General features: G+C 42.4%; 1 protein-coding gene across 3 annotated transcripts in view; it reads right to left on the bottom strand.

Moving 5' to 3' along the window:
- Nucleotides 1-332: 332 nt before the first annotated feature.
- etv1 (ETS variant transcription factor 1) overlaps nucleotides 333-21786 on the bottom strand; it is a 146786-nt gene continuing 125332 nt past the window's right edge. For all 3 annotated transcript variants that reach the window (XM_078538832.1, XM_078538831.1, XM_078538834.1), the window contains 3 exons: nucleotides 19054-19223; nucleotides 7162-7263; nucleotides 333-759 (listed from right to left, as the gene is read on the bottom strand). In XM_078538832.1, coding sequence (XP_078394958.1) covers nucleotides 538-759; nucleotides 7162-7263; nucleotides 19054-19223 — 494 coding nt within the window. In that variant the 3' untranslated portion in view covers nucleotides 333-537. The remainder of the gene's footprint in view (nucleotides 760-7161; nucleotides 7264-19053; nucleotides 19224-21786) is intronic.

Below are 21786 nucleotides of genomic sequence, written 5' to 3' on the forward strand. Positions count from 1 at the left end.
TATTAATGTGTACCCTGACAAAAAAGTACTATGTACCTACTCAGATATAGATTCTTAAAGAGTGCTGGCTGTGTTAACACAGCAATATTAGGTATGCAATTTATTTTATTATTGATATCAGCAGAGTTCTTGTAAGTTTGACTTAGTAAGTTTTTAGCTGATATGAAACAAAAATCCATATGATAGCATCAATCAAACCATTTAAATGTCTGCAATTCCCAACCCACCCATCCCTCCCTACCCATCAAAAAAAAAGCATGTAGGCTAAAATGAAAACCACTCCCCCCATACCATCCCACTAACCACCCCCCACCCCCCCCACCCCACCCTGAAAAAAAACATGTAGAACTCTAATGAGTCTTTTCATAAAGTGCACTGTCCCTGGCGCTGGACCATGGGGTTAATGCGACAGAAACTGCGGACCCACTGCTCGATGTCAGAGATGCTGAAGAGATGAAGTAAATCCTGGGTCACGGTCTACAGAGGAAAATAATAGAGATAAAGGAAACACGGAGTGACTGCCCCAAAATGGCTGTATCAGTACACATAGGCTTCATTGTATGGATGGGGATTGCAACAGCCACTATCCTGTATATAGGCCATGTTCTCATCAAAATGGGAGAGAGGGACAGTGTCCTCTTCGTTGATGTGACGCTCGATATCAGTTTTCAGCACTGGCCTCTGGTTGTCTGGGAACGCCATTGAGAAAAGCGCTTCTGGATCACAGACAAATTTATACACATATCTTTCTCCAGCAACCTGCAAAAAGGAAAGAAACATTTTCCCATAAAGATTAAATCTTCAAAGCAAATCAAAAGCACCACTAGGCTGAAATGGCTAAAGAGTAAAATTGCTGGCCCGTCCCAAATATGGGGCAGGATTTTCCCTTGGTCGGGCGCGCGCCCACCCACGGGACGTAAACTTCTGCCCATAGGATTTGAAACTTTAGCATTAAAAGGTTAAAAATGAACTCCAAACCCAAGAAAGTTTTATTGATGAGTTTTTTTTCTCTATGAAGTCATTAGAGATTTTCACTAGTCACTGTAGGATAGGACAAACCAGATATGTTGATGATCTGGATCTTTTTTTTATTGTATAACCTGGCTGAAGATCATCTAAACATACAGTGGAGGTCAACTCCAAATAACAAATATAATCCTACACATTTATTTAAAGGGGAGGGAAAGTAAGATAGGATCTTTCAATATTAATTATTCTTTTCATTTACATAGTACAAAAAATGCTATATCATTAGAGATACTAACAGGTTCATTGTGATTTTTCTTGTAGTGTTACAATTATGAGGTTTATAAGAGTGCTATGTTTTGGGACTGTCTTCAAATTTAAGGTAAAATAAAGGGGGTTGTGTGACCTGTTCTTAAGTCTGCCTGACAGTAAGCCTGAGTGGTTTGATTGTTAGAGATCAAAGGAAGGCTTAGATTGTTTTACTGAGAAGAAAGTGTAAGGTATTTAAGCTTGGAGACAATGATAGCAGCCTGTGTGTTAAGTAGAGACTGCGGCCAGGAATTTTCCTATAGTAGGCGGGCTGAGCAGGAGCTGGCGCTGAGCCAATCACCGCCTGCGATCAGCTGCGCGCTGCCATTTTACACGGGCGGGCCAATTAAGGCCCGTCCAGTGTAATGCGCGGCCAGTAGCGCTCAGCACTACCTGTGCAGGCGAAGGGAGAAGGGAGAGTCGGAGCCTGTGCTCTTTCGCGCATGTACGCAAAAGAACGCAGCAATCTCCCTGAGGCACGGAGCTCCCTCAGAGAGATTGAATGGATGATAAAATCATGACAGAAATGATATAAAAATTTATTTAAACATGTCCCCTCATGTGACTGTGTCACATGAGTGGGGACATATTTGTAAATTCATGACAATTTATTTATTTATTTAATAAAAGCTTCAGGAAACCTGAAAAATGCGAAGGCCGCTTGGGCTTTTTGCCTGCCTGCCAACCTTAAGGTTGGCCGGGCAGCATTCTTAACTGCTTTACTTAATTTAATTAATAGGCCGTTGACATTTCGGCGGGTGTGCAGCTGACTACAGCACATGCATGCCTAACGAAATATCGCGATGGCACGCGATTACGTCGGGACGCACGCCTGACGTCATCGTGCGTCATTTTACGTTTCAGCGTGTCGGGCTGGCTCCGCACGCCAACCGGAAGATGCTGTCCTGCATCTCCAAAGTCTACAAAAACGGTTGAGGGAATGCTGGGTTGTAAGCAGTTGTAAGCTTTAAACTGCCCATTTAGTTCCAAGATGAAAGAGAGTTGGGTTTCCAAGGGTAGCTAATTAGCTTTTTTTCTTATATACTAGGCTACTGTGTTTCACGTTGCCAGTGGGAAGCATGCAGAGAAAGCCATTTTTGAGATCAGGTTACAGGCTTCCATGCAAATCAACAATTTTGTGTGGCTAGCAGAGAGAAGAGACTGCTTTAGCTTCGCTAGCTAACACAGCTGGATGTGGGAGGGAAATGATTTCTACTCAGAGGTGAACCCCACGGCCATCTATGGGTTCCGGCAGATTTGTCTTGGCATGGCCAGGCAGAAGAATCATCGGAAAAGGCTTTACCGCTCATGATGGATTTAGGAAGCTCTTCAAAAACTTCAAAAGTGTCTGGAGACAGTCACTTGAAGTTACTACTTGGCGAAAGAGGGATACAGGAACCCATCGGAAGCTGGGAGCAACTATGGACTGGTTGCTAAAAGGGCATCAATTCCATGAATTGTGCAAGGTGTTATAAGTATTAAAAGAGGACCGTTCTTCTCTGTATTTTAAAGTATAAGTTGCCTACAAAAAGAAGCTAAGAGTACGTTTCGTCATTTGTTACAGTAAAAGTTTTAAAATGTGAAATCTTGTTGGGTCATTCTTTCAGGTAGTAACTGGAAGTTCAAATCTTATTTTTAAAGTTATCAGTCTCTATAGGGATTGTAACAGTTCAGAGATCTCCCTCTCTTCAAGGCAGCTGCCCAGTGGGTGTAATCACTGGGAGTAACATGGACTGACTCCATGGAAATACCATAGATTGCTAGTCTTCCACCGCTGGATTCTAATTAGAAAAATTCAAAGTAAATTAATCGATATTTAACTGTCCAAGGATTGGATTTTGGGAGTAGATGCTAACTGTCCTTCCATCTTTAAGACTTCAGAGTGAAAGGTTAGAGGTCTTCTTGTTTGCTGTAAAGATCTTAAGTGAAGTAAGTTTGAGCAGTTAATAGTAGGCATAAAATCTCTGTTGATTGACATTAAATTGGGAATTAGCAGTCAACATTACGCAGAGATGCCAGAACAGTTTCTTCAGGATATGAGTATGCTAGAAGGAATTATTGTTCACCGGTTTATATGAAGTCATAATTATAGTGTGCAGCTGAGGAATGGTGAGCTTAAAGTGTAAAAGTTTCCTGTTGACAGCAGTTGCTAAAGTAAAACTGTTCTATTGCCCAACATTGACATCTCCCACTTGATAAGCCACAAAATAAATAAAGGTAACAATGAAGCTATTCTTCATTTAAAATCAATACTTCACTTACTGGTTGCTATGGGATCTTATTCTGTTAAGCAGAAGAATGAAGTGCATAGTTTTTCAGTCAATACCTCATTCCCACTATTAGAAACATCAAAATTATTGCTCAACAATTTGTTCGAGTCTAACCAGCATAACCATGCTAAAATGAGTACTTTTGAACTTTCCTATTATGGTAAATCTGAAAAGGCATTTTCTAAGTAAGTTAAATTAATTATCACACAACATGCCTGTGAAGTATTTGCAAGTCATTTGTCTTGAATGCGCTGTAGTGCATCTATGTATATCTGCTCAGGCATAATGGGCAGAATTTCCCCAATCCCATGGACACGGGTCTTGAAGGCAGGGTCGGGGGTGTGGAAATAGGAGACAGCCATGCCGTAGTGGCTCCCTGATGCATTCCCATCACCAGGAATCTTTTGAAGGGATGGCTGGGAATAGAATTGGTTGGTTATTCCATTTGGGCAGGCAGACAATTAGGCTGGTTAAGGTCCCAATTAAGGGAAACTTTGCAGCCTTGCCGGCATTTGGCTCCACTATGTGCAGAGGCCGCCAGCTTAAATGGAGGCAGCCTTCCTGCAGCAGGCTGGTGACACAGAAGCCAGAGGCTCCATACCCTAATGACAGGCTGCAGACAGGGAAGGCAACACTTGCAGCCCAAACGATTTCTCTGCAGGGGATTTCCCTCTACTCCAAGAGGTTTACTAGCTTTGGCCTGTAGGCAGACCTGGGTAGTCAAATTTAGTCTTAAAATCAGTCACTTTAATACTGTATTCACTGCAATAAGTAACGATGTAAAGGAAGCCATGTTAACATTAACATGTGGCTTCCTGCAGCTATTTAACATTCTGTACTTCATATTCTGAATTAACTACATGTATTAATTTTGTATTAGAAGCCAGTCATGAAACAGATGATTATAAAGTAATGCAAGTTGACTAAGCTATAATTAGTGAGCTGATTTTAGTAATAAGTATAATTGAAAGACTGGATTTTTATTTTAAACTTGAATGTTTCTAGAAAATACAGAGTTAGCAGAAACTGTTTAGACAAAGGGATCTTTCTAACTTTTGATAAGCTACAGGGCACCATAGCCTAGCTCAAGAATAAGGCTCATTGTTCACAATCTGATTAGGATTATTAAGTAAGGAAGCTATTGTCTTCCATGGATTTCTTTTTGAACTGAGCTGCTATTGATCAAAGATGTAATTAAAGTCCAATTAAATTAACCTAACAACAGCTAGAACCAATCAATAAGCTAACAGAAGCCTGATCTAACATGGCGTGATGTCCACTAAAAGGATAAAAACGGCATCCTGTAAGGTTTCGTTGCTAGCCAAGATTTGAAAATTCATGAGTACTAATTACTTGTCAATCTCCACAAGCGAATTCAAGATCGAAGACCAGAAACCTGAGAGGGAAATGACCAACACTTCAAGCAAATTGCACAATTGGCTGAAGTTGTAAAAGTCATTGTCCAAAAGTTTGATAAGTATACCTTTTCTGTAACAAACTTTCTGAAATTGCTATCCAAATAGTCCTGCCTTACCTTAGTTAGTTAAGTCATACACAAACAAAAGTAAATTAAAGTGAGTTAATTCAAAGCTGATTTACAAGCAGACTTGAAATTAAGAGCAATAGAAATTGTTGCATTGAAGTCTTACAGTTCCTCATGCTTTTTTATTTTGGTCTATGCCTCTGAGGGTACCTCCATGTTGAGGCACCCTCGTGTTCCCCAGCTTTCCTCAGCAGCACCCGCCTCTCCCTTAGGGGCTGCCGAGGCTACAGAGCTGCCAGCCATGTGACTGCTCCCGCAGCATTGGGAGCAAGCTCGCTGATGGTCAATTATGAAGCCACCTCCCTGAAAATTGTGCCTTCAATCTCTCTACTGCTAAGTGTGGGCTCCCCATTTGTTCCTGACATACAGGTCCCGAAATGGTAAAATCCAGCCCTTTGTTAATTTTGATATCCCTTGCAAGTTTCTTCTCATATTTCCTTTTTGTGGATTTTACTTATCACCGTACGCCATTCTTTGTATCTCTTCCATTCATCAGGATCTGTGCTATGTTTTGCATTTTTGTATGTGTTTTAGTTGTTTTGTTTCTTACCTCGTTAAATGTTCATGGTTGTCTTTTTTGCCCAGAAGAGCCCTTGTCCCTTAGGGGTATAAACTGATTCTGTAGCACAACAAGTTATTTTCTGACACCTCCAGCTGATCTTCTGTGGTTTACCCATTAAAAGATTTGCGTAGTTTAATGAGGACAATCTCTGTCTCTTCTCATTGAAGTCAGCCTTACACAAACCTAAGTTCTCAGTAGCAGTTTTACGTTTCTCCCTTTCAGGCACTGCTTCGAATTCGATCATATTATAATCACTATTAGATTAACGTTCGCGCACCATTACACTGTTAACAAAATCTGGCTCATATCTTATGACTAAATCTAAGGAGAGCACTGATGTACATTTGCACAGGAGATGGTTCAGTGGTTTAAAAGCCCCAGCTTACATTTTATTTGATAGATTATAGGTAGAAGTTTGCTTTCAAATTATTTCACTTAAAATAGTTTTCCAACAATATGGATATTCTAGAAAAACATAAATATCTATTTTCTACGGAGTGACAGTTCAGACAGTCCTGCTTCAAAGAGCATCTTTTTACTTCACTATACAGATCCATTTTAAAGCTTTTCTTTACACTCAACTTTTTCAAAATATGTACAACTTAAATTGAAGCACCAAAGGGGCAACAGCATATATGCGGACATATAAATAGTGCATAAGGATAGTCTTTACAGATCTGTGTTTCTAACATGTCACATTATCTGGCAGGAGCACCCATCAGTGGAAGGGCGACAAATTTTAAGTTGGACACCTAAAAGCTCGTTCTTTTCGTTATCGAATAGCAGTCATCCCACTCATGCTGTGGTAAAGTATAGCAACATCTCTCATTTTCACTGAGGCACTGAAAATGGTGAGATTGTTAACCTAAAATGTGCAAATGCACTGAAGCCGGAATTTCGGAAGGGGCGAAGAGCACATTCATGTGCTGAGCAGAGGCACTACGCCACCCCAGATACAGCAGAAAAATTTTGGGGCTTTACAGTCCAAAGTCAACAGTGTTGGCAGGTTATTTAATCATGAGGGGATCACTGTTGACCCTGATCCTGTCCTCATCCGATTTCCAATATGCACGCTTCCAGCAGAAGTAGCCAAATAAAATATCAGGAGGTGCAAATTTGACCAATTTTTTTTCTTGTACATCAGCTATCTCAGCAAACATTTAGCAGATCAAACCTTAGACTTATCTGTTCTGTATGCTACAGCTACTGACTAGTTGAACTATCAGTGAATCCAGAATGAATGAAAAAGCAATCAGTGCTCAGGTGAGGCATTTACCAGAGGTGTGGGTCCTGAAGATTGAAGCAATGCAAATGCAGAGCTCAAGGTTTTTCTCCAAGAAAGGCAATGGTCTTTCTATAGAAGTAATGTTATTCCATTATATTGCACTGAAATAAGTTAGGATATAGGTTTTTCCTCACTTCAATGAGCATTATACCTGTATGTGTCATTGGATGTTACTCAGCTAATATTTGAAGAAATATTAGTAAGATGACTCAAGTTTGTTGCTTACTTTTTGCATGATGCCCTTCTCATAGTAATAGCGCAGTGAGCGGCTCAGCTTGTCGTAGTTCATAGCAGGACGATTTTTCTGGATTCCCCACCGTCGTGCTACCTGATTCAGAAAACATTGTCATTAATATATCGTTAAGATGCACATATTTCAACAATAGCGCAATGAAATATCAATATTTCAGGCCAATGTCCTCATGTCATGTGGTCCAAAATCCATTTTCCAATGAACCTGAGGCTCCAGCATAAAATTGTTCACATCCTGGCACTAGCCCAGGAATCTCCTCGAGAAGATGTGAGAAATGTAGTCACTGGCATAGTATGAGATACCCATATCAGGAATTCAACCACTGCTGGAATAGCATTCAAAGAAACACTAAACTGAATCTAATCCTCTCTATAATGGTCTTGATGCTATCATTAGAGACAAAGAGGAAATAATGGGCGGGATTATCCCCCCATTGGGAGGGAAGTTGAAGTGTGGGCGCGCCTCCGAATGGCGTCCCCAATCGGGGGGGGGGGGGTCGCTGCCATTTTACGTGGGCGGGCCAATTAAGCGTCCGCATGGAAGCGCTGTGTGCTCCCTGTGTGGGCAGGGGGGAAACCCTCAACCCTAGAGTGTGCTCTTTCGCGCATGCACACGAAAGAGCGCACTCATCTCCCTGAGGCTAAATGCTACCTCAGGGAGATCGGCTCTACAGTAAAAAATATTAAAAATAGAAAAAAAAATCCCTGACATGTCCCCTCATGTGACACTGTCACATGAGTTGGGGCATGTCCATAAGTTTTTTAAAAACTTTAATTAAATTTTTAAAAACCTATATGAATCCTCATCCCGCCCATGGATAAGGTTTCATGCTTTTTTTAATGCCTGCCATGGCCAGCCCGCTAACCTTAAGGTTGGACAGGCAGATCCATTAATTACTTAAATGACTCTGTCAATGGCCTCAACTTATCAGCCATGATTGAATGGCGGAGCAGACTCGATGGGCCGAATGGCCTAATTTCTGCTCCTATGTCTTATGGTCCCGCCCCCCCGCTCGCCGCCGGGGAAATCCTGCCCAATATGTTTGTCAATACTGTTACACTCAACTCAAGGAACATAAATTTCAGAGAAAATGTGAAAAACAGAACATAAATTACATTCTAGATCACCAGTTATATTCAGACTAAGCAAGTTCTTTCAACAATCTTTGCCCTTCCATTGGTGACATGACTTCAGGTGACTAAACTCCATGGTCTTTATGCCCTCCTATATCCCTCTCCACCTTCAAGATGCTTCTTAATCCACCTCTTTGACCACGCTTTTAGTCATCCCTAATATCTTCTTCTTTGGCTCAGATTAGCCAAAGATTTTCTCTAATTACACCTCTATATAACACTTTGGGACAGTTTTCTATATTAAAGATGCAATATGTAGCAAGCCGTTGCTTTTTTTACATGCAAACACAAAGATTTGAAGCATAAGTATGCCAATTAGCCTCTTGAGCCTGGTCCGCCATTCAGTAGGATCATACTGTTCTGATTGTAGCCTCAACTCCACTTTCCTGTCCACCCCCTATATCCGTTGACTCCCTTGTTAGTCAAGAATCTATCTGCATCTGCCTTAAAAATATTAAATAACGCTGCCTCCAACACTGTCTGGGAAAGAGAGTTCCACAGACTCATGACCCTTTGAGAGAAAAAAAAATCTCCACATCTCCATCTGAAATGGGAGGGCCCTTATTTTTAAACTGAGCTCCTTAGTTCTAATCTCTCCCATGAGGGGAAACATCCTTTGAGCATCCACTGTATCAAGTTCCCTCAGAATTTTTTATTTTTTTTATAAGATCACCTCTCATTCTTCTAAACTCCAATGGGTACAGGCCCAACCTTTGCAATCTTTCCTAACATAAACCCCTCATCCCAGGAATCAATTGAGTGAACCTTCCCTGAATTGCTTCTAATGCAATTATATCCTTTCTTAAATAAGGAGACCAACACTGTACACTAGATGTTGTCTCAATAAAGGCCTGTAAAACTGTGGCAGAACATCCCTATTTTTATATTCCATTCCCCTTGCAACAAATGGCAACATTCCATTTGCTTTCTGGAGTTTTTGAAACTCATGCAAACATTCATAACGGGCGCAGCTATATAAACAAACCCTGCAAAATCTAAACAATAGTCTATTAAAACTGAAAAAAAAAGAGGGTTTTTGTTTTTCTCTAAGCTATGCCAGATGTGCTGTCAATCAAAGCAGTCCAGGAGCAGGTGGGGACATTTTTTTCTTTAAAGGGAGTTTGAAGTTTTTTTTCATTTTAAAGGGGCTCTTGGCTTTTAAAACACTTCAGATTATTACACTAGAGATCCCAAGCACTGTTTCCTTCAGTTTTGAAAGCATCAGAGCACTTGTCACAATGGGAAAGTATTCTAATGCATCTTAACACTTACATAATACTGATCAATGTAATGGGCAATTTACCTTTGTAGGTATAATCAATCACTGCAGTAAAATACATATAACTTATAATACTACATCTAACTACTGAGGCTTAAAGAAGCTTAAGGAACAAACTATTTTTTGCATTTCAAAGCCAGTCAATGAAAGTATTCCAAGAACAGGGAGCTTTTTTTTGTTCCCTACTTGGGACTGGGAATCTCCTGTGGTTCAAGATTCCTTTGAGCTGCCTGAAGCACATCTCCTAACAAAATGGGCCTGACTCAATGAAAATTGAGCTGGGTAGCTCATATGTCCACCCCCTCAATGTAGTAAACAAGGGCGATATTGCTGAACGTGGCTCGTGAACCACACCTTTATCTCGGGGTCATAGAAATCCCAAAAATGGGAAGAGGGAGCAGGAGTTCACGGATGGAGACATGAAAATCCAGGCTCTAGTTTTACTTGTGGGTCTCCCCCACCAGTAGAAGCATCTCTAAGTTTAGGAAACTTAGATGTTTAGGAAACATTTCTACGTCTGATTTATATGTCACAGTCTGCTGAAAAGAGCACTCACAAGTAGTAAAGTTGAGTGCAGGCTGTGGTCAGGGCCACAAGTGAGAACATAAATTATATCCTACACTCTCCTCATTGCGTACTCTGTTTATACTCACCTAATTTAAGTAATTAATCCCAAATTTCTTTCACTCTTTATCCTGTATATAAATGCTAAAATATAAAAAACAACTATTTTGTGTTTGTTCATTGGATATAGGCATCGCTGGCAAGGCCAGCAGTTATTTCCTATTTTGAATTACCCACAAGCAGGTAGTGATGAGCTAGCATCTTGAACCGTGACAAAGTGCATTAAATAGACAATTCCAGGATTTTGACCCAGCGATGATGAAGGAAAGGTGTGTATTTCCAAGTCAGAATGGTGCGAAACCTAAAGGGGAACTTACAGGTGTGGTGGTATTCCCATGTGTTTGCTGTCCTTGTCCTTCCATGTGGTGGAGGTTGCGGGTTTGGAAGGTGTTGCCAAAAAAGCCTTGACAATTTGCTGCAATGCATCTTGTAGATGGTTCACACTACTGCCACCGTACATCAGTGTGAAGGGAGTGAATGTTTTAGGTGGTAGATGGGGTGCCAGTCAAGCAAGCTTCTTCGTCCTAGATGGTGTTGAGCTTCATGCGTGTAACTGGAGCAGCTTTCATTCAGGCAAGTGAGGAATGTTTCATCACCCTCCTGACTTGTTGCCATGTAAATGGTGGACAGGCTTTGGGAAGTTATGAGGTGAGCTCTTTGCCACAGAATTCCCAGCCTCTGACCTGCTCTTGTAGCCAAAGTATTTATATGGCTGGTCCAGTTGAATTTCTGGTCAATGGTGATCCCCCAAGATATTGATGGTGTGGGGTTCAGTAACAGTAATGCCATTGGAAGTGTCAAGAGGTTTGATTCTCTCTTGTTGGAGATAGTCATTGTCTTGCACATGTGTGGTATGAATGTTATATTGCCATTTATCAAGCTAACCTTAGTGCTGCCAAGTTTGACTGAATGTGGGCATGAACTGCTTCATTATTTGATGAACTGTGAATGGATTTCAACACTGTGCAATCATTTGAGGACATTTCCACTTCTGACCTTATGATGAAGAGAAGGTCAATGATGAAGCAGCTGAAGATGGTTGAGCCTAGGACACTACTCTGAGGAACCCCTGCAGCGACATCCTGGGGCTGAGATGAATGGCCAAATATTATTAGAATTCTTCGAGGAGGTAACAAGCAGGATAGGTAAAGGGGAACCAGTAGATGTAATATATTTGGATTTCCAAAAGGCGTTCGATAAGATACCACACATAAGGCTACTTAATAAGATAAGAGCCAATGGTGTTGGGGGTAGTATGTTAGCATGGACAGAGGACTAGCTAAATAATAGAAGACCCGAGGGTTGGGAAACAGGGAGGAATTTTCAGGATGGCAACCTGTAACTAGTGGTGTGCCACAGGGATCAGTGCTGGAGTCACAATTATTTACAATATATATTTATGGCTTGGATGAGGGAAATGAATGTACTATCGCCAAGTTTGCGGATCACACAAAAATAGGTGGGAAGGCAAGTGGTGAGAATGACACAAAGAGTCTACAGAGGGAAATAGACAGGTTAACTGAGTGGGCAAAAACGTGGCAGATGGAATATAATGTGGGAAAATATGAGGTTATGCACTTTGGTAGGAAGAATAGAGGAGCTGAATATTACTTAAATGGAGAAAGACTGAAGAAAGCTGCAGCACAGAGGGATTTGGGGGTCCTCGTGCATGAATCCCAAAAAGCTAGCGTACAAGTTCAGTAGGTAATAGGTAAGGCAAATGGAATGTTAGCCTTTATTTCAAAGGGAATGGCATATAAAAATAGGGAAGTCTTGCTAAAGCTATACAAGGCACTAGTTAGACACACCTAGAATACTGTGAACAGTTTTGGTCCCATTATCTAAGGAGAGATTACTGGCATTGGAGGCAGTCCAGAGAAGGTTCACTAGGTTGATCCCAGGTATGGACGGATTTTCTTATGAGGAGAGGTTAAGTAGGTTGGGCCTGTACTCATTGGAGTTTAGAAGAATGAGAGGCAACCTTATTGAAACATATAAGATTCTCAGGGGGCTTGACAGCGTAGATGCTGAGAGGTTGTTTCCCCTTGTGGGAGGGTCTAGGACCGGAGGCATAATCTCAGACCGAGGGGTTGCCCATTTAAGACAGAGATGAGGAGGAATTTCTTCTCTCAGAGGATTGTTAATCTGTGGAATTCTTTACCACAGGGGGCTATAAAGGCTGAGTCATTAAATATATTCAAGGCTGAGATAGACAAATTTTTAATCAGTAAGGGAATCAAGGGTTATGGGGAAAAGGCAAAAGTAGAGTTGAAGATTATCAGATCAGCCATGGTCTCATTGAATGGCGGAGCAGACTCGATGGTCCAAATGGGCTACTTCTGCTCCTAAGTCTTATGGCCTCCAACAAACATCTTCCTTCATGCAAGGTATGACTCCAACCAATGGAGAGTTTTCCCCCTTTTTTCCAGTGATTTCAATTTTGCGAGGACTCCTTGATGCCACACTCAGTCAAATGCTGCCTTGATGTCAAAGGCAGTTACCCTCACCTCACGTCTACAATTCAACTTTTTTTTTCCACATTTGGACCAATGCTGTCTCAAGCCGAGTGGTCCTGGTGGAACCCAAGCTGAGCATCAATGAACAGGTTATTGGTGAGTAAGTGCTATTTGATAAAACTATCGACAACAGCTTCCATCACTTTGCTGATGAATGAGATCAGGCTGGTGGGGCAGTAATTGGCCAGATTGGATTTGTCCTGTTTTTTGTGGACAGGGCATATCTGGGCAATCTTCCACATTGAGAAGGAGCAGTAGTCAAGGGGTTACAAAATGGTTTTAGGGATGAAATGTTAATACTATGCATCAAGGACTACACTGCAGCCTTTTTCAGAGCCATTCCAACCAATAATGTACAGTATAACCAAGGTGTAACATCTTTATTAGCGTTAAACTTGCATTCTGTCCCCTACCATCCTTTCGGCAAACAGCAAGACAACTAATAAATCCATAAATTATCATTTAAAAATAGAGATCATTAAAGAATACTTTGGGCTAAAAATAGGTCTCACGCATAAAATGAGTGGCGTTGGGTTGGCTGCAGTTATGCGCAGTGTCCGATATTCAGGGCGGAATCGTCCCAGATTTGCACTAAGTGCGGTAGCAGGCGGGTAAACGGCCACGATGGTGGGTTTCCACGCCAATCCCGCCGCATTACTTACGCATTCCCGAGAAACACGCCGTTTCCATGGTGGGCGGGGTCTCTTTCGCCCACCACACCATCACCTCACCGCTTCGTCATGCTGGGTGCCATATTTTAAAGTCCAGCCATGCACAGACATCTCAATGTTTCCAGCCCACAACTACTGCAGGAAAGATGTCCATGAAAGGCAAAAAGACTGCAACCTCCAGGTTTAGTGATGCATCACTGGAATGCCATTTGGACACCGTAGAGGCCCACAATGACTTTCTCTACCCCCACTCTGGCTACAGGATGGGCAGTGGCATCACCAATCCAGTATGACTTATGGTAGCAGCAGTGGTCAGTGCTAATGTGGCACAGAAAAAGTTGGCCATCCAATGCAGATAGAGGATGAATGATCTCATCCGTGCAGCCAGGATATGGCAACCATCTCATCACTCTAAGCTCACACACTCAAGCCCATCACACATTCACCGGCATCTCACTCACAGCCAGTTCAAGGGACATCACCACCCATTCTCACACACACACCTTCACATTTCCATCTGGCCTCATCTCCTTCGGAGACTGCCTCCTCAGCCCTCACCATCTTGAGGCCACTTGAACAGATCAAGATGTGCCCCCACACACACCCTGAGCTACCCTCCTCCCCCAGTACAGCCCTCGCCCTGCAGCCTCTTCTCTTGCCTGAGGCCACTTCTTCCCCTTCCCCAAGCAAGACCTTGCCCTGCAGCCATTGAAAAGCCACCTGCATATGGCTGATCAGGTAGGTAGAGACCTGCCGTAAGGTCCCCTAACGGTGATATGGTGCTGACTGTGAAGCCTGGCACTGATGACTGCGAGTGCCGACAGCAGCGAGGTAGGCAAATAAACCTTGAAGTCCCGAGCAAAGTGCAGGCCACCGGGTGCACGTCGCTTATGTGCTGTTGTGAACCACGTCGGCGAGTCTTCCGCCGACATGAGCAGACAAGCCAGCAGGCTGGCCTTATAATGATATGCTGATGTATTACAATGAGGTTCCCGACGTCCGATGGCGGGAAATGCAGCTCACCATTAGCGGGCTGAGTGGACGATCGTAAACTGGTTTCACACCGTTGTGAAACCAATCGCGCCATATTGTCCGTTCACGCCATCGAACACACCCGACGCTGGTGGGCATGGAAAATCCCGGCTTCAGTTTCATTACTTGTCAATGGAATTAAGTACCAGCTGCTGCGTATTACCATCTATTACCTACCCATATATTACCTACACATTTTGCACCACCACCCATGATTAATTTCTTCCCCTTTATATTTGCCAGTGAATTGAAAGCAGTAACGCAATACTGTTATTACATTAAAGTTCAAAAGCAATCCAAGATTCACTTTTGCAGCTTGTGAACTCATAGCTGCTAGATTGAATCACTCCTTTGTATTTCGCTCCAGTCATTGACAAAGCCCATTAACTTCTCACTGTTGCTAACTGCCAATGCTTCTCCTTCAAAGAAAAACAAGGTGATAGAGATGCAGGCATCTCCACAGCTGATATCAGTGCCATTTCAAACTCAGCCAGAGGAGGAGGGAGCAACATTTCTCCAGGCTAGTCTGGACATGTTTCTTTTTCTGCTTATCTCTCAGTTTTCAGCAACTTCCCAACAACTCAGTTCAAAAAATAATTCACGCTGTAAAGGCACTTGGAACAAAAGTTTTGCGTGGGATACAAACTCCCGAGACCAGGGCCCTGTTTAGAGACAGTGCTGTCCAACTACACACTTAGACTGAAAATACTGGAAAAGGTGAAGAAAATATTTCTTTTCATTTTTAGGCATCATTCTGACTTCAGTAGAATTATTGCCATGAATAACATGTGAACAAATATTTCATTTATGAGAACAAGTACACAATTATCCCAAGTGAAGCCAGCAAATATAGGGGTATTTTCAAATATCAAACATGATAATTTAAAAAGAGCTGTTATTTTCTGCCCCAGTATAGCTCTAACATTAACAGGAACCCATTGTTTAGCTCAGCATTAAATTACTTTATCGAAGAATCTTCCATGAAACCAACTTTTTGTCAAGTTCTACCTCTATCCCACCAAGGTTCAGTTCAAATTTAAAAGCTTTATAACTTGGACATAGAGCCTTCAAATGATGTAATTAAACCTGATGGAGAATGCTGCATCTTTACTGAGTGTTTCCCTGACATGTACAATTATGAGGCCTTTGTCAGTTGTATTGTTTGGTTACATCTGAACGGCTCAGCAGCACAGATAAGCTACCTCAATTTATACATGTGCCTGACTACAAAGTGGAGTTGCATGTTGTAAACAATATAGGTTCCATGACAGGGTCAATACCCATTCAGTGTCAAAGCCATGATTCTGAATGAATAGATCTAAATTTGGAATTGATGCTAATATTGAGACTTTTCCTCAGGGCAATTTTGCCCTCAGTGAACATTGATGAGCAAAAGTTCACAATTAGAATCCTGTCCTCATCACTGTTCCCTCTAAATACTGTTTGCTGTGTGCAACTGGCTAGTTGCACCTTGTAATCCCTTTAGGATGGAGGTGCGGCTGTGCATGTGTCCACCTTAAAAGGAATGCTGATTGTGTCTGGCCTTTTGTTCCCTGCACAGCACATTCCCAGTTGTGGTATGGCTGTGCACCTGTCAAGCTTAAAAGGAACATCGGTCCCCATCCTGTTCACCCACCATCCATGCTGGCTGGTGCTGTTAAAATCAAAATAATAATACATCCCAACGTACTCACACAGATTGGGATTGCTTTTCTAACATCACGGTTCTGGCGAAGAACCTTAACTCCCAATCCAGGCACATGGTGTAGATGATTTTCAAACCACTTTAAATGAATAGTAAGGAAATCATATGCAATGCACCCTCAAATTTCTAGGTATGGAGATTCAATACCATCTTTTCCCAGTCAACAGCAAATCTGGACGTAATGAAATAAAATAGCACAAGAGGTTGCGTAATTATAAACGTACTTGGTTTGCACCCATGAACACTTTATGCTGGAATTTCCACAATCCTTTACGCTGTTTGAAAAGTCCCTTTGCCACAAAACTGGCCAGACTCCCAGGTGGAAATGGTGAGTTTCTGACAATAGTGCTATTCAGGGGTGGTCATCACATTGTGCCCAAATTCTTGGGTGCAAAGGTACCTGGGCACATCATAATCTACTGTTATTACTGAAAATACTGTTTAACTTGGTTATAAATTGAACGGGTCAAATAATGGCTCATTTTCTGACCACCCCACTCCCCATTGTGCTTCTGGAAAATGTTCTGTTTCCATCTCTAACAGATTAAGATCAATAATGTTGATTCACGGGAGATATCACTCTCGGGTTAAAGCTAACGAATTTGCATGGAAACTGGAGTGTAACTTCACCTCTCAGTGTCCAGCACATTCTTGGCACATTTTTCCGATTGCACAGCTGCCAGAAATTCCACATCCTGATAACCCTGCTATGTACTCCCAGTAGCCATGGTTCCCTGCCAAAAGTGCAATGTAGTAAAGTTGCTCCTATATGTACATATATTTCGTATTTGATAGATTTAATAGATAGTGGTTGTAATGGAGAAGTTTCAAAAAAATCTGACGACTTCTCTGAAATGCTGAGCCAGAATTCATACGCCAGATCTCAGTGTGTATGTGCTAAGGTTGAAGCGTCATGGTCATAATTGGAATTTGCCAATGTGATTCTTTTGTCATCTCTTCAGTTTTCATCAGTTTGTGACCTGTAATGGTCATGAGTATAAAGTCCTCCAATATGAAGACTTACCATATCTGTTGGAGTCAAGTAACAAATAGAGTGAATCTACACTGTGTGATACTAGCAATTAATGCATTTATGTAAAAAGAGGCATGTCAAAGCTTTTTGTCTTGCACTCATCGGGGCTCACAAGAATATCAATCTAAGGGGTAAACAACAATTTATACTATATGTGAAGAGAGTGCTGATTGGTTGACAAGTGGCGTTGCCATGGAGAATGCACCAGTGATGTGACTGACTGTTACCTGACAAGCATTATTTGAGATTTAACCCAGGCAGCTTGACCCTGATTGGTCAAGGCATTGCCCTGAGGAATGAGTCAGCGAATTGATGTCACTTGTTTTGTTTAACTGAAACAGGCGCAATATATGTACATGTTCTTTCTGGCTGCAAAGAACAGGGCCTGTGTATTATTCTATGTAGCTTCCAGTACACGCTAATGTGCCACACTGTGAGCCCGCAGGAGAATGGCACTAAGTCATAATGCTCATTTGGAGACCCAATGCAAACACGATGGGCCAAATGGCCTCCTTTTGCACCGTAACAATTCTGTGGTTATCCAGGACAATGCAGTCCACTTGATTGACCACTGAGTTCAATATCAACCCCCCACCCCCACCCTCCCGCCCTCTACCACTAGCCCACTGTGCCCACAGTATACAATTTCTACAGGAAACACTGCAGCAAATCACAAAGGTTATTTTGGCAATACTTCAAAGCCTGTGATTTCTATTACTGAGAAGGCAAGGGCAGCAATATCACGGGAGCACCATCACCTTCAAGTCACCTACCTGATTTAGACATGGGCTGCTTTTCCTTCATTGTCACTGGGTTAGTTAGTATCCTGGATTCTCTATGTAACACCACTGTGGGTACAATTTAACCATAAGGATAGCAGTGGTTCAAGAAGGCTAAAATCGCTACCACAGGGCAACTAGAAATGGGCAATAAATATCACACATATCCTGACAACGAATTTTAAAAACAAACCCTTTGGAAGATAAATTAAATCTGCCACAGAAATGCTAGGGGGGTAACTTATAACAAATGGTTGTGGTGTTAACTCTCCAAACCAACCTGCATTTATATACTGACTTTCACAATGTCAGGATGTCCTCAAGTGTTTCACAAGTAATAACGTACTAAAGTGGAATAACGTTATAATGTAGGAAATGTGGCAGCCAATCTGCACAGCAAGCTCCCACGAACAGCAATAATATAATTAGCCAGATAATGAGCTAAAAATTAAGATCTACTGGCCCCCTTTCTGTTCTCCTACCTCTTCCCCTCCCTGTTCCGAGGACTTAACTGAAGGCCGCTGCCAGCATTGCAGCCAGCCCAAATTGGAAAGTCAGTAACAGGTAGGTTGCCTCTAGTAGTAATTGGGATCTGCTATTACTCACAATTATTTTACGATGAAGCCCAAGGCCCAACTTTGGATGAGTCTCAGGCCATGGCTTGTGCTAGGAGCAGACCTAATATTTTGTTCTCGAAAATGGGCTGATAACAATTTCTAGGACTCTGTTTTTGGTGAATTTACTTGAAGGTTAAATGTTGGTGAAAGAGTACTTTAAGTTCACAAGAGAGGGCAGGCAGGGCATCAGTTTAATTTCTCAGCTGAAAGGTGGCACCTCTAACAGCATAGTACTCCCTCAGTCCTGCTCTGTAGTGCCAGCCTAGGTTAAGTGCTCAAGTCTCAATTCCATAATTCAACTTTTTCATTTGTGATTAGAAGTGCAGGGCTAATTTTCTGACTTTGAGTTGTTGTAAACGAGCCTTGACCACCATATTTCATTACCCCTTTCATCACTCTCTCAATCCCCAACCTCGCCTTGCTGATTAGGTACCCTGTTTCTTTTTACTACAGTTGCGCTAACAGTGGAGACCCACCTCCTCTGGCTCAATGAGTTTGAACTCCATGCCGCGGCCCGTCCATGCAATAAAGTGCGAGTTTGCTGGATCATCCAGCAGAGCCACTAGAAATTGCCAAAGCTGGAGAGAGCCTCTGCGCTGGTAAGTCGGTCCTTCCCGATATACGCCTGGCTCCTGTTTGATGTCACCTGTGGAAACAGAAGCCACCTTGTTGCATTAACAATATGAATCAGGTAAAGTTTCATATTTGTCAGAAATCAGCACTGGATCTCAATCTGGATTGAAATTATCAAGCCTAGCTACCCTGGCCAGCCTCCTACCTTGCATGCTCCATACACTTCAACTCATCTAAAACTCTGCAGGATGTGTCCTAACTCACACCAAGAACAGCTCAGCCGTCACTCCTGTGCTTGCTGGCCTTTACTGGCTCTCAGTGCAACAACCCCTCGATTTTAAAATTCTCATTCTTGATTTCAAATCCATCCATGACCTCGTCCTTTCTATCTCTGTAGTCTCCTCCAGCTTAACAACCCTGTGTGATTTCTGCGCTCCTCAAATTCTAGCCTCTTGCACATCTGTGACTGTCACCACCCCGTTGATCACCATGCCTTCAGCTGTCTAGGCCCTCAGCTCTGGAAGTCCCTCTTTAACACTCTCTGCCTCTCCCCTCCTTTAAAATGCTGCTTAAAATCTACAGTTTTAACCAAGCTTTTGGTCACCTGTCCTACAATGTGGCTTGTTTTCAAATTTTGTTTGTTAATGCTCCTGTGAAGTGTCTTGGGGTGGTTTAGTAGGTTAACAGTGCTATGTAAATGCAAGTTGCTGTATACTGTCACTGCTCCTCTAAGGCTTTTGGTTTCAAAACTTATAAGGTGAAAGCATCTCTCTAACAGCTGCAGCAATGCTAAGTGAAATGAATTTGGAGGGTCTAAACATCCTGCAGACTTTACATTAGATGCATACGTACGCTGTAAAATTGCCCATACTTCTATGCTGGATTAACAATCTGAATTGGAAAAGCCTTATGGTGGCTGACAATAGGGAACAGAAAATGATGGAGTGGGGCAGGATTAAAGAGTACTGAAAGAAATATCTAACAAGAGCTTTACTCTGCATCTAACTCCTGCAGCATTATCCCTAATTTCAGAATGTTTGAAAGCAAAAATGGATTAAAAAGTTACACCAAAAGTAAACATAGAAAGATGCTTGGACACACACACATGCGTGCACATGCACACACACACAATACTAGCCAAAATTCTCAAGGGTTTCAAAATGCCCATTAACCATCAACTTCTATGAAAAGTCTATTTACCACCATTTATTTCAATGGACATATTCTTGGCGCTGAGAGCAAATCTATCAAGAAGTGATAGCTAAATATTTGTGACCTCAGCCAGATGATAAAATAGATCATATATATCTTTTTTATGTACAAATCTGCTGACTGCAGCCAGTTGCATCAATATTGTCTGGGACAGCTTGTTGTAAGGTCATGGCATAATCACAATCTCAACTCACGAAAAGTAGGACAAATTTAACCAGGCCAATTACAGTCACATCAGTCTACCCTTGATCATCAGTAAAGGGATGAAAGGTGTCCTCGACGGTGCGACCAAGTGGCACTTACTCAGCAATAATCTGTTCACCGACGCCCAGTTTGGGTTCCGCCAGGGCCATTCAGCTCCTGACCTCAATACAGCCTTGGTTCAAACATGGACAACAGAGCTGAACTCCAGAAGTGAGGTGAGAGTAACTGCCCTTGACATCAAGGCAGCAATTGACTGAGTGTGGAAACAAGGAGCCCTAGCAAAACTGGAGTCAATGGGAATCAGAGGGAAAACTTTCCACTGGTTGGAGTCATGCCTAGTGCAAAGGAAGATGTTGTGGTTATTGGAGGTCAGTCATCTCAGTTCCAGGACATCACTGCAGGTGTTCCTCAGGGTAGTGTCCTCGGCCCAACCGTCTTCAGTTGCTTCATCAATGACATGCCCTCAATCATAAAGTCAGAATTGGAGGTGTTTGCAGATGGTTGCAAAATGTTTAGCACCATTTGTGACTCCTCAGACACTGAAGCAGTTTGTGGCCAAATACAGCAAGACCTGGATAAAATTCAGGCTTGGGCTGATAAGTGGCAGGTAACATTTGTGCCATACAAGTGCCAGGCAATGAACGTCTCTAACAAAAGGGAATCTAACCATCACCCCTTGGCATTCAATGGCATTACGATCGCTGAATCCTCCACTATCAACATCCTGGGGGGGGTTACCATTGACCAGAAACTGAACTTGACCAGCCACATAAATACTGTGGCTACAAGAGAAGGTCAGAGGCTGGGAATCCTGCGGAGAGTAATTCACCCATGACTTCCCTAAGCCTGTCTACTATCTGTAAGGCTCAAGTCAGGAGCGTGATGGAATAGTCTCCATTTGCCTGGATGAGTGCAGCTCCAATAACACAAAACAAGTTTAGCACCATTCAGGACAAAGCAGTCCGCTTGACTGGCACCCCATCCTCTGCCTTCAACTGCCACGCCCTCCACCACCCACGCAAAGTAGCAGCAGAGTGTATCATCTACAGGAAGTACTGCAGCAACTCACCAAAGCCCCTTCGATAGTGTCTTCCAAACCTAAAACCTCTACCACTGAGGAGGATACAGATAGCAGATACACGGAAACACCAACATCTGCAAGTTCCCCTCCAAACCACACACCATCCTGACTTGGAAATATATCACCATTCCTTCACTGT

Source organism: Cetorhinus maximus, chromosome 3, assembly GCF_964194155.1.
Source record: "Cetorhinus maximus chromosome 3, sCetMax3.hap1.1, whole genome shotgun sequence".
Classification (NCBI taxonomy): domain Eukaryota; kingdom Metazoa; phylum Chordata; class Chondrichthyes; order Lamniformes; family Cetorhinidae; genus Cetorhinus; species Cetorhinus maximus.